Source organism: Indicator indicator, chromosome 2 (assembly GCF_027791375.1).
Source record: "Indicator indicator isolate 239-I01 chromosome 2, UM_Iind_1.1, whole genome shotgun sequence".
NCBI classification, from domain to species: Eukaryota; Metazoa; Chordata; class Aves; order Piciformes; family Indicatoridae; genus Indicator; species Indicator indicator.
Genome location: NC_072011.1, coordinates 41,908,469 through 41,920,530, shown reverse-complemented (window position 1 = coordinate 41,920,530; position 12,062 = coordinate 41,908,469). Strand labels below are relative to the sequence as shown.

The 12,062-nt window shown below is 48.4% G+C and overlaps 1 protein-coding gene across 1 annotated transcript in view; it reads left to right on the top strand.

The window, feature by feature from the left end:
* The window catches only part of MDGA1 (MAM domain containing glycosylphosphatidylinositol anchor 1), a 154,386-nt gene extending 147,369 nt beyond the window's left edge, over window positions 1-7,017 (top strand). The window contains exons 15-17 of the mRNA XM_054398519.1: window positions 5,298-5,428; window positions 6,206-6,314; window positions 6,926-7,017. Coding sequence (XP_054254494.1) covers window positions 5,298-5,428; window positions 6,206-6,314; window positions 6,926-7,017 — 332 coding nt within the window. The remainder of the gene's footprint in view (window positions 1-5,297; window positions 5,429-6,205; window positions 6,315-6,925) is intronic.
* Window positions 7,018-12,062: the final 5,045 nt, after the last annotated feature.

Sequence of the window (12,062 nt, the reverse complement as noted above, 5' to 3'; positions counted from 1 at the left end):
AAATACACCCTGTCACAGCAGGAAGATAACTATGCATTCCTAGAAACTGTGAGTCAGTACAAGCTGATATTATTTCTCTATCTGTGCTATGATTATTTTTCCACCCTCTGCTTTCTAGTTCTCAGAGCAATAGCTTTTCCCCACAGCACTGTAACTGAGAACATCGGCCTGACACTGACTGCTATTCATTAACATCCATTTAAATGAGACAGTGAGAGACCTGGGTTTGTTGTGGGGATTATGAACAGTAATAGATTCTTTCTGGGGACTGTCATTCATGCCTGGGATTTGCCTGCATGAAACTTTGGGATTTTAGTTTGTGATCAGTAGTGTTAACACTAAACCAAGCTTAAAGAGCTGCTGCTCTTAGAAAGGTAAGAGCTCTTTTCTCCCTGGCCCAGATTTAGCCCTCGAACTGGGTCTGCAGTTGACTCTGCCAGGCTACACATGGTCTCAGTCCTCTTCACACTGTGTATCTCTTTCCATCCACTGAACCTCCCTTGCCATGAATTGGTTTCTTCTTGTCTCAGGTTGTCTCGCATAGAGTTTGAAATGCCAAGGGAATTTCCACATAGGCTTTCAGCTCTGGCTTCCCAGTTGGTTGCCAAACCTAAACTGGGGCTGCAGCCAGGATTTCCTAGAGATAGCTGGTCTCCTGAGATTGCCCCATGCTGGAGCACAGGTCCTGCAGAAGCACAGCAGGAAGTCACATTAAGATCAGGCTGCATGCAAACCTAGAGCCAGCACAGCATCTGGCTGTGGATCCCGACAGCCTTCCCCACCCATCCCATGGAGCTCTGCTGCACTTGGCACAGCACCCTGTCTCTCAGTGAGCAGCATCATCTTCCCTTTGCCTCATAGCCACTCTAGCTGCCTGTCTCCCAGCTGTGCTGCATAAACTGAGCTGTGCCTCAGCCTTTCCCCACCCCATCACCCCACATTAACCCCTGCCAGCTGCCTCTGGAGAGCTCTTGAGGAAAACTCTACCTTGCCTTACATCCCACATAGACTGTGCCCGTGGCCCTGCCCTAGGAGACCCTGCCTCACTCCCAGTGTTTCCTGTGCTGGCTCTTCTCTATCTACACTGCTGTTCAATGCAACAGTGAAGTCCCCATCCTGTGGAAACTGAGAGAAGACCTTTTCTTGTTGTGAGAAGGTAACATTTAAAGACATCCCTTGGGCTGCTCTATCTGGCAGCCCAGCTGGTGCTCTTTTGTGTGAGCGCGACTCTTTTGAAATGCCAGCTCTGGTATTAAAGGCAGCCAGCAGAAGGTACGGCTCACTCTCCTTGTATCTGATTGCTCATCACTCATCACTGGCCTTTATTCTCCCTTTTGATTGGGAAGAAGGAATAATACAGAATACAAGACAAATGCAAAGATTGCCTTGTGTGAGGAGAGGCAACAACAGGATTGCTGGTGTCCTGGGATTTCCCTTGTGTTTGTCTGTCTCTGGTCAGCTGGAGAGATTTAGCAGCAGATGGATGGCCTGTATTTGTGTGTGCCTCACCAGCAGATGCCCAGTGGAAATGCCAGGCACATCTCTTGGGAATTTGGGGAAGGGTTGACAATGAGAGAAATAGGTGACAAAATTGGCCAGGAAGATTTGGACTCTTGGTACAGGAAACTAGGCATGACTGTAGCATAAAACCAGGCAAAAGGAATGGTTGCAACAGCTGGCACCTCTGAACATCTCACATGGGCCTTCCATATCTCCACCACCAAAGACATGGGGGTTGGAGAGCAGGTCTCACTTTGGCTCTCCTTCAGAACAAAGCAAAAGCAGAAGAGCTCAGGCACGTCTGTTGCCTAGTGTCGTCTTGCTTAGGTCTTATTAAATGTTTGCTGTGTTTCTGAGTTCCACTCTAAATTAGTATTATTATCCTTCTTGATTATCATCATCATTTCATCACAACAGCTAAAAGTAGTTTAGTAAGGATCATGTGGCAAGCAAGTTCACAGCTGTGGACATCCCATGGACCATGCATTGGCCACCTCCTGTGAAGTGGAATTTGAATATGTAGTGTAAGAGTACCTCACAAGCATCAGGTGGCTGATTTGGTCTGAACTTGTTTAACATGCTGAAAACCAGGTAGGGAGTGAAGACAGTTAATAAGGCATGAGATGTGTATTGCTAGATTGCATGTGAATTCAGCAGGAGCTACAGATGTGGTATCTACACAGGCTCTACCTCCTTTGTTTAGCATGAGACTTAATCTATGGATTTTCATGACTGTACATGGAATCCTGGAACAACATTTTATTTCAGGGCAGTGAGCTTTCCCTTGGAAAACACAATACCCTGCCCCACTTGTACCATCACACAGCTGGCTTTTGGGGTCAGATGGGGAAAAAAAGGGAAATGAAAAAACTCTGTGCAATTGGAAAGATGACTTGGAGCTTTCTATAGTCAAGGACTGTAATGGTTTATGGCTCTGTCTGGAGCTTAGATCTGAAGGTTTATTTCCAAGAATCTCCATAACAGGCTGCATGCCCTTAAATTTGACTGGCAGCCTGTGGCAGACTGACACATTGTAGAAGTGTAGAACAAGTGCACAATTTTTAACATCTACAACAGTGTGGACCTAGTTCAGATGAAGTGGAGGCTTCATCCGTATTTAACCTGAAGTCCTGGAGTCTGTGCCATGGGTCTCAGAAGCACATTCTCAGTGACAGCATTACTGGAAGAGGGAGGTGTTGTGGCTCTTGCCCAGCCTCAGGAACGCTCTGTAGCTGTAATGGTTTAGCACAAGGGCTAAACTGCCTGCTCCCCCAACACAAAAGTGAAGGGAAGAGTAACACTCACAACTCAGGGTTGAGATAAAAAGATAAGAGTTTAATATAACATGAGATATCACAAGCACAATGCGTAATTACCTTAGGTAATAATGTAATTCATCTAAAAATGCAATGCATGATTACCTTATCTTAGCCTATTTGCAGAAGAAGTGCAGTGAAATACACAGGGAAAAAAAACCCAAACAAACAAAAAACCAACAACCAGCATAAAACAGAAAACCAAAGCCAGCAGCTGACTCCCACCCACTCCACTGCCATGCCTGCAGAAACAGCCAACACCCAAGAACCTGGAACCCAGAAGCAGAAATTGGAACAGGAAGCCTCCCACATTGCAATCTGAACTTCAAGCCCCATAATTCACACCTGGAATACTGTGTCCAGTTTTGGACTGCCCAGTTCAAGAGAGAGAGACACCTGCTGGAGAGAATCCAACAAAGAGCCATGAGGATGATTAGGGGACTTGAGCATCTCCCCTATGAAGAGAGACTGAGATCCCTGGGGCTATTTAGTCTGGAGAAGAGAAGACTGAGAGGGGATCTGATCAATGTCTATAAATATCTGAGGGGTGGGTGTCAAGTGGAGGGGGCCAGGCTCTTTTCGGTGGTTCACAGTCATAAGACAAGGAACAATGGGTTTAAACTAGAACATAGAAGATTTCACCTCAACATGAGGAGAAACTTCTCTACAGTGAGGGTGACAGAGCACTGGAACAGGCTCCCCAGAGGGGTTGTGGAGTCTCCTTCTTTGGAGACTTTCAAAACCCACCTGGGTGCATTCCTGTGTGGACTACCCTAAGTGATCCTGCTCTGGCAGGGGGATTGGACCTGATGATCTCTTGAGGTCCCTTCCAAACTCTGATATACTGTGACAATACTTTGCTTCAGGTAGCACTTTCATTTTTTGAAGCTGCTTGACTGCAGCATGGTATGAATAACAGCAACAGGTTCAACTCAATCCATGACAGTAGCTTAATAAGGATTGAAGGCAGGGTTGATGAGTTCTAACTCCCCTTCACAACTCCAGTTTGTAAGACAGTCATGGGCATGCTGTTCATCTGTTTTGACCTCCAGTTTTCCATGTGTAGGCAGAGGTAGTGAAACACTGCGTACAGTTGGCAAATAAGGGAGCTTCCCTTCAAACCATTTGAAGGACATCTGCTTGTATTCAGTGTTGTTCTATTAGGGAATTCGATTTGGTGGCCAAAAGGCTGAAACTTTATTCCTGATGCTACAAGAAAGCAAAGCTGTCAGACAGGTCATGTTCAAGCTTAGACTGGGTTTATGCCAGGCATTCACATCCAGTGCTTTGGGGGCAATAATCTGCACTCCAGAGGCTTCTCTGGGTCTTCTTCTATCTCCCTTCACTTTTTATCTTTTTCACTGAAACAAAAAGTCAGCTGAGGGGATTACTTAAAAAGATGCTACAGGAAGCTGAGATAGTTTTATTTGTGGATGGAGGGCAGGGGGCTGTGACACTGTTTTCAAAGTGAGAAAATACTTTGAAATTTGTTTGCTTTGGTTTGATAGCAGACAAAACCTTTTGAGAATTGTGGGGGTCTGTGTGTGGTTTTTTTTTTTTTAAGAACCTGATGTTCATTCACAGAGTCTTTGTGTCCCTCTGAAAATATGGGGCTAGGATGATACAGACAGCATTGCACACTCAGTATTTCCCAGCATCAGCTGCTCACTCCCAGGCTGCTTCCAGGACAAGAGGCAATTGAGAACATAGGTTGTATTTCTGCAGCTGATGGCCAGAGCCTGGGCAGGGAAAGCTGCATAACATACATCAGATGCTAATGATGAATGTGGAGAGGCAAACATATATTCTGGGTTCCACAGTTCAGGTGGAATGTAGAATAACTGGCATCGCTCCAATGAAAGGGTGTCAGGATGCTCAAGGGCCAGAAGCAGAAATCCTGTGAAGGAGAAGGTGAGAAAGCTGGACTTGCTCAGTCTGATAAAGAGGAGCCCAAGGTGTCCCCAACTGTTTGAAGGGAAATTTCAAAGATCAGTAGTATTAGACAATATAATAGAGAACAGCAGCCACAACTGGTAGCACTGGAGGCTCATACTAAGCATTAGGAAGAGTTGATTTCCTCAGGAGATTTCAGGACTTGGCCAGACAAAGCCATGCTCTGCCCTTGTGTGGAGCGGAAGACAGTTTCAGGAAGGAGGTTGGGTGAGATGCCTTTGGAAGTCCCTTGCAGCTGGGATTTCTGCCACCCCCTTCTTAGGCCACCCCACCCATGACAGACTTGCTTCTTTGCCCTGTATTCTCCTCTGTCTTCATCTGGGTCCGTGTGTTCACTTGGACAGCCAGATGGATAAAATATTGCCAGTGGCACTCGCCCATCAATCCAGGAGAAAGCTGTCTGTCTCCAGAGGTTACTGCTGAGATTCTGCAGGCTGTCCCTGGGCTGACTGGGCATATAGCTGCAGCTCAAGGCTGAGCCCCAGAGCTATGCCAAGAGCACACCAGTGCAGAGTTTCTCTCTTCCAGGCTCCCTGAACCTACTAGTTCGTGTGCGGAGCAAGCGCGCCATTGACACCCAGGTTTGGTCGCTCAGTGGGAACCGGGGCAACGTGTGGCAGCAAGCACATGTGCCCATCAACCCGCCCGGGCCCTTCCAGGTAAGTCAGCTACACAGGCAAGGAGCCACCTGCCTCCTGCCTGTGTGCCATGGGCTGCAAGAGACTTCCCAACAGACATCTGCCTCTGTGGCACAGAGGCTGGGAGGCCACTAGGCTACAAAGCCTGTGTGACCGTTCCCTTGATCATCTCGGGGACTGACATAAAATGACTTTGAGCAGTAGAGGTTTCTTTTAGCTGCAAGAGCCTACCTCCACTACCTCCCTTGGTTGAGGACTGTAGAATATCTGGTGAGTACGAGGTGGGCACTCTGTACTGCTGATAGAGTCATTTGTGCATACCCAGGAAGTGGGATGCTTTGTTCCTGGATGTTTTATTGGTGACATTTTAGCCCAACATGCTACTTTGCCGTCATAGGGTTGTTTGTGAGAGCTGGGTCTGTGTGTGACAGTAAGTTGTGGCACTGTGGCCAAATGCCCAGCATGTTTTGGGGTACTTAAAAATAATAAATAAGAATTTAGTTACTCTTGAATGCACTGTTCAGTATTGGATGGTTTGTTAGTGTAGGACACTTAATAAAGCAGAGCTCTACATGCTCATTTATTACTCTACAGTCAGCACACAGGGGCTGGTGCCATAAGCAGTGGAGTCCAGCTCCTCAGATCCTATGAGTACTGGAGAAACAGGAAAGAATCATTCATTTGGGGCCCTGATAAGACTGAGTCTGTGTTCAGATCACCTGCAGAGCCCCACAGTATGGCAAGGGTCCTCCACAACTGCAGTCTCACGCTGGGGCTCTGTCTGTGCTCCACTTGCAGCTCATCTTTGAAGGCGTCCGGGGCACAAGCTATGAAGGGGACATTGCCATTGATGATGTCACTCTGAAAAAGGGGGACTGTCCAAGGAAGCCAATTGGACCAAATAAGGGTGAGAGTATGTGTGCCTCAGAGGAAAATGAGTCAGTGAGAGTGCATCCATGAATGCATGTACTAAGGATGCACAGCACAGAGCACATGAATATGTTGGTGGGACTCAGCAGGATGGTAACTCTATCAGTAGAAGTCAGCAGAGGAGCTATCAGACTCTTGAACTGTTCTTCATAGTCCTGAGTTGGAAGGAACTCAGAGGAACAACCAGACCTTGTAAGGACTGTGCTGCCAGATACCAGCATGCTGAAGTCTACACCACTATGTTGTGTTGGGGTGTCACCCCCAAGCAGCTACAGGTTTCTGCAATGTCTTATTTCCTTGAAATCCTAGGTATGGGAGCTTTGGAAAGAGAAAGGCCTTCTGTGTGCTTGAATGGCCTCTGTAGTATTAAGTCAGTCCTTCCCCAAGGTAAAAATCTGCCTTTTGGGGCCTGCAGACCAGGAGGGCTGGACTGTAGAAGCCTTAACAATGTCCAGGGAAATATTTTCCAATAGGTCTGGGGGTGATTCGAGGTGGGAGGAGAGGCTAAGACACTGATGTGTGCTGATTTGTTTGCTGAAGTCTGGATCTGTCCCATCACTAATTCTTGTCTCTCTTCTTGGCCAGCAGCAGTTGCTGTTCCAGGAAGTGGTGTCCCAGCCCTGCACAGCCCTTGTCTTTGTGGCCCATTGACTTTCTCCCTTTACATGCTGCTCAGATGATGGCAAGTGAGCACTCCTGTCTTCAGACTGAGATATTCCTGCTCCTTTCCTACTCAGCCACCTCTGCTCCTTTTCCTCCCTCCTCACTGGCACACCAAAGTGTCCATATGTTACCAAAGACTGACAGGCATGACCATGCAAAGGGATCTGGTTCAGAACCAGAGCACTCCTTGAGAAAGTCATAATGTCTAGAACAAAACAAAAAAATAGATACATTTTTTTAAAGCAAGTGCACGAGAGAGAAAGTGAGAGAGAGAGCAAAGAAGGAAAGAAACAGAAACACACAGAAGAGAAGGATTGAAAGTAAAAAAGAAAGAAGAAATGTGAAGAACGAAGGAGTTAAAAAAGACCCCCAAGTTTCCTTGAGAATGCCAGACAGGACTTCCTCAGGGAAGTGGGAACTTGTTTTAAACAAAAATATATTAAAGCACAAATTTCTACTAGAACAGTTACCTTCTTTACTGCAGAAGCCACAGCATAGTGGATGATGCCCTGCAGTACTCCCCTTGTCTCCCCATGCCTTCCTGCCAGCTGGGGCTGCCCCACTCCAGCTCCCTGTGGTAACACCGTGCTCGAACAGGAGGCAGCAGCCCCCCCACATGCTGGTGGCTGGAACATCTTGCCTTACACGCATGTGCTTCGATGTCTCTATCCATCCGCATCTTCCAGGCTTTCATGTATTTAATTGCCCCCTGTGTGGTTTGCTTTGGCTTTTTCCCACTGCTCTGTGCTTCTCATCCACCAGCCTGAAGAAGATGGAGCAGGAATGGACCCATCACATGGACCTCAACAAGTGGTGGAGAAGTCCTGGCTGGAGTCGGCTGCAGCACTGGCCTCTGAGGACCTCTTTCTCTCTCTCAGCACTCTTGCTGAGTGGAGAAACTATGAGAGGAGGTCTGAGCTGCAGACAGATGGCTCTGTGGGGCTGAGGGATGGGGCAAGATGGAATGGGATGGGAAGGGGAAGCAGTTGAACATTGCCTTCTCCCTGTGAATACTGGGATGACAGTTGCCTCAGCCCTAAGCCCAGGATTGCTTCTCTGCCTCTCCTTTATTATCTGTTTATTTATTTTATTCCAATAGTTACTTTCCCTCACCCCCCTCACCTCCCCCCCCCCCCCCCCCCAGTCTTTTTGGATTATGGGAAGAGTCAGGCATTTAAAACTTCTTCCAGACAGCAGGTCGCATGCTCAGGACCCAGCCCCTGGGCCAGCAGTTCAGGCTGCTCCTTTTCACCTTCTGCCTTTTAGCACACAGTGCGTTAGCTGAGTAGGCAAAGTGTGGCAACAGCATCTCTGCTCAGAGACAAGGTGGCTGAATTTTGTCAGTAGATGCAGTCCCATGGACTGCCAAAGCAGTGGGCAGAGGAGCTGAAAGGTGGAGCAGGCAGGAAAGTACCCCAAGAAGGATGGGAGCAGGATGCTTGACCCAAAAGAGAAGCTTGTGCTGAACTGTCTCTCCATTTGCCGCTGAGGAACAGGGTAATAGGGATGGAGAAAATTCATATTCCTGTTGTCATCATGAGAAGGTAAAGCTGGAGTCTCTTTGCTGCAGACCTGTAGCACATCAGGCCTGACCTCCTCAGGGTGGAGGCTCATTCTTCTCCAGGTGAACCCCTAAAGAGAAGGTTCTGCCCTGCACTGGTGAAATGTGAACTGTGATAGTCTTGTTGGAACTGGAAGCAGCTCTGGTCACGACTTACCTCCCTGCACAGGGTAGGGTTTAGCCCCGCAGGACTGTGAACAGGTTTACTAGCCCATGCTCTGGCAGCTCAGTTAAGTGAGAATCTTCCCCTAAAGACACCCCATCCAAACTCCATATCTGGGGGGCCACACCATGGATGCTTTCTCTCACCTGAACCTACTACCCATGGCATACCCATTTCCCATGAACATATTCAGCTTCTCTGAGACAACAGTGGTTGCCTAAAATCACCTGAATGTATTAGCTGCCTCCTGCAGTGTTCAGCCTCCAGCAACAGCTGGTGCTTCATTTGCTCCACTAACGAAGGAGGAAAGCTCCTATTCTACTTCTAAGACAACAGGTTTGAATCTTTGAAGCCCATCACTCTAGCTCCTGGAAGGGCATCCATCTGCACTAATGCTCCCCAGACACCACTGGAGAGAGAAGGGGCATCAGTTCTGAGGGACAAGGGGACCTCCTTCACAGAAGGTCTTGAAAGACAGTGAGAGGGGATGGTACCCTAGGTCTCACGTGCTTCAGTTTCTTTTCTCCACCTCCAAGAATAAAGACTGTCTTTTCTGACTCCACTCATCCCTCCAATGCATATCTGAGTGGGAGACCTGTGGCTGTCTCCCAGAGCCAGGCAGTGTTGTGGGATGCTGTGGGTGCCAACAGCAATTCCATTTCTTACAGTCTGGTGCTACTTTCATGGGCAGCCAGTGCCACCATTTTCTTCTCACTGAGTTCATTCAGTCCTATGCTCTTCCTTTCCTCCATGCTTGTTGGAGACCAGAAGTCATCACCTAACTGATTAGAATGCACTTTCACTTCTAGGAGAGAGATGGTGCTTTCCAGGGGCCCTTGGGTGATTCATGATGGCTGGTTCCAGGGGGCTTCTGCTGGGCAGAAGGTGGAGACAAGAGCATTCCCCTATCAGCAGGAGGTAACCCAGGGCAACCTTTCACCTTCTAGGCCTTGCTTCTACTGGCTGCTTAGCCAAGGTGGCACATGCATGTTTTTCTGATGTTTAGTGGGCAGCACAGGTGCTGTCAGTCTGGCAAGGTGCAGCCTCAAGATTCAGGATCATGGACAAAGCCTATCTGTGAGTTAAGTGTCCATGTGGTGGCACCATGTTTTTAGAAAGGGACTCCTGAAGGAAGGTTGTAAATGCCTCACCAAGCTGACCCATGGCTTAAGAGGGAAGAAGCCCATTGGCAGCAGTAGGTCCAGGGCAACACAAGCAGATTGCCCTAGTCATAGATTCATAGAATGGTCTGGGTTGGAAGTGACCTCCAAAGGTCATCTAGTCCAACCCCCTCTGCAGTAAGCAGGGGCAGCTTCAACTAGATCAGGCTGCCCAGAGCCCTGTCGAGCCTCACTTGGAATATCTCCGGGGAAGGGGCCCCAAATACCTCCACAGGCAACCTGTTCTGGTGTTCCACTACCCTCATGGTAAAGAACCTGTTCTTGACATCCAATCTAAATCTGCTCTTCTCTAGTTTGAGGCCATTGCTTCTCATCCTATTACTCCAGGCCTCTGTGAACAGTTTCTCTCCATCCTTCCTGTAGGCCCCCTTCAGGTACTGCAAGGCTGCTATTAGGTCTCCCTAGAGCCTCTTCTGCAGGCTGAACAACCCCAGCTCCCTCAGCCTGTCCTTGTAGCAGAGGTGCTCCACCCCCTGATCATTTTTGTGGCCCTCCTCTGGACCTGCTCCATCAGCTCCATGTCCTTCCTGTATTGAGGTCTCCAAACCTGGATGCAGTACTCCAGGTGAGGTCTCACCAGAGTAAAGTGGCAGAGTTACCTCTCTTTATATGCTGGCCACACATCTTTTGATGCAGCCCAGGATGTGATTTGCCTTCTGGGCTGCAAGCACCTGTGCCTGCTCATGTCCAGCTTCTCATCTATCAGCACACTCAAGTCTTTTTCCACAGGGCTGCTTTCTGTCACCTCATCCCCCAGTCTCTATTGATAGTGAGGATTGTTCTGGCCCAGGTGCAGGACCCTGCACTTGCTCTTGCTGAATGTCATGAGGTTCACCTGGGCCCATCTCTCCATCTTGTCCCTCTGGATGACATCCTGTCCCTCTGTCATGTCAACAGCACCACTCAGCTTGGCGTCATCTGCAAACTTGCTGATGGTGCATTCAGTCCCACTGTCTATATCATTGATAAAAGTATTCAACAGTACAGGTCCCAGTATGGACCCCTGAGGGACACCTCTTGTCACTGCTCTCCATCTGGACTTCAAGCCATTGAGCACCACCCTCTGGATGTGACCATCAGCCAATTCCTTATCCACTGAACAGTCCAACCATCCAATCCATATCTCTCCAGCTTGGTGAGCAGGATGTTGTGGGGGACTGCATCAAAGGCCTTGCAGAAGTCCAGATAGATCACATCCATAGGTCATCTCTCATCTACTGACATAGATCCCTTTGTTGTCCCAATCCATGATACTTACCCAGAAGCTTTTGACTTGCTTGTGGCTATTCTTTAGTGACAACTCTTCACACTCTATCCACTTCTTTACATAGAGGACAATACCTCCACCCCTTCTTCCTCCCCTGCCCCTTCTGAACAGCTTGTAGCCATCAGCAGCCAAACTCCAGTCACAGGATTCATCCCACCAGGTTTCCGTAACTGCCACTATGTCACAGTTTTCCTGTAGCAGGGTAGCTTCCAACTCTCCCTGTTTGTGGCCCATGCTGTGTGTAGAGGCACTTCAGCTGGGCTGTTGGCCATGTCACCTTCTTAGAGGGGCACCCCACAGCTCCCCCGAGGTGCTTCGTGGGAGCTACCCTCCTGTCTCCTATTACCTCAGAGGCCCCTGACTCACCTCTGCAAGACCTTGACTTTGCTGCAGTGTTCACAGCATGCTTCAATGCAACAGGTTGAAAGCCCTTACTATCACCCCATCCTTCCAACCCTGGTGTGTCTTCCTGCCACTTGTCACACACAATTATTGTCACCATCTCCCACCTCAAGTGAAATGGCTGACTGAAGGCTGCCTTTGCACTCATCTCTAGTGTTTCTGGGTTTAACCCCCTCCCCCTTCAAGCCTAGTTTAAAGCCCTTTTGATGAGCCCTGCCAACTCATGTGCCAGGATCTTTTACCCCTCTGAGACAGACGTAATCCATCTGCTGCTAGCAGACCTGGTGCCATATAAAGTTCCCCAGGATCAAAAATCCCAAAATTCTGTTCATTGCACCAGCCTCTGAGCCACTTATTAATTGTGCATGACTTCCTTTCAGTATTCCTTGCTGCCACTGAGGGTATTGATGAAAAAATTACCTGTGCCCCCAATCTTTCAACCAGTCTGCCCAGTGCCTTGAAGTCCCTTTTGATTGCTTTTGGACTTC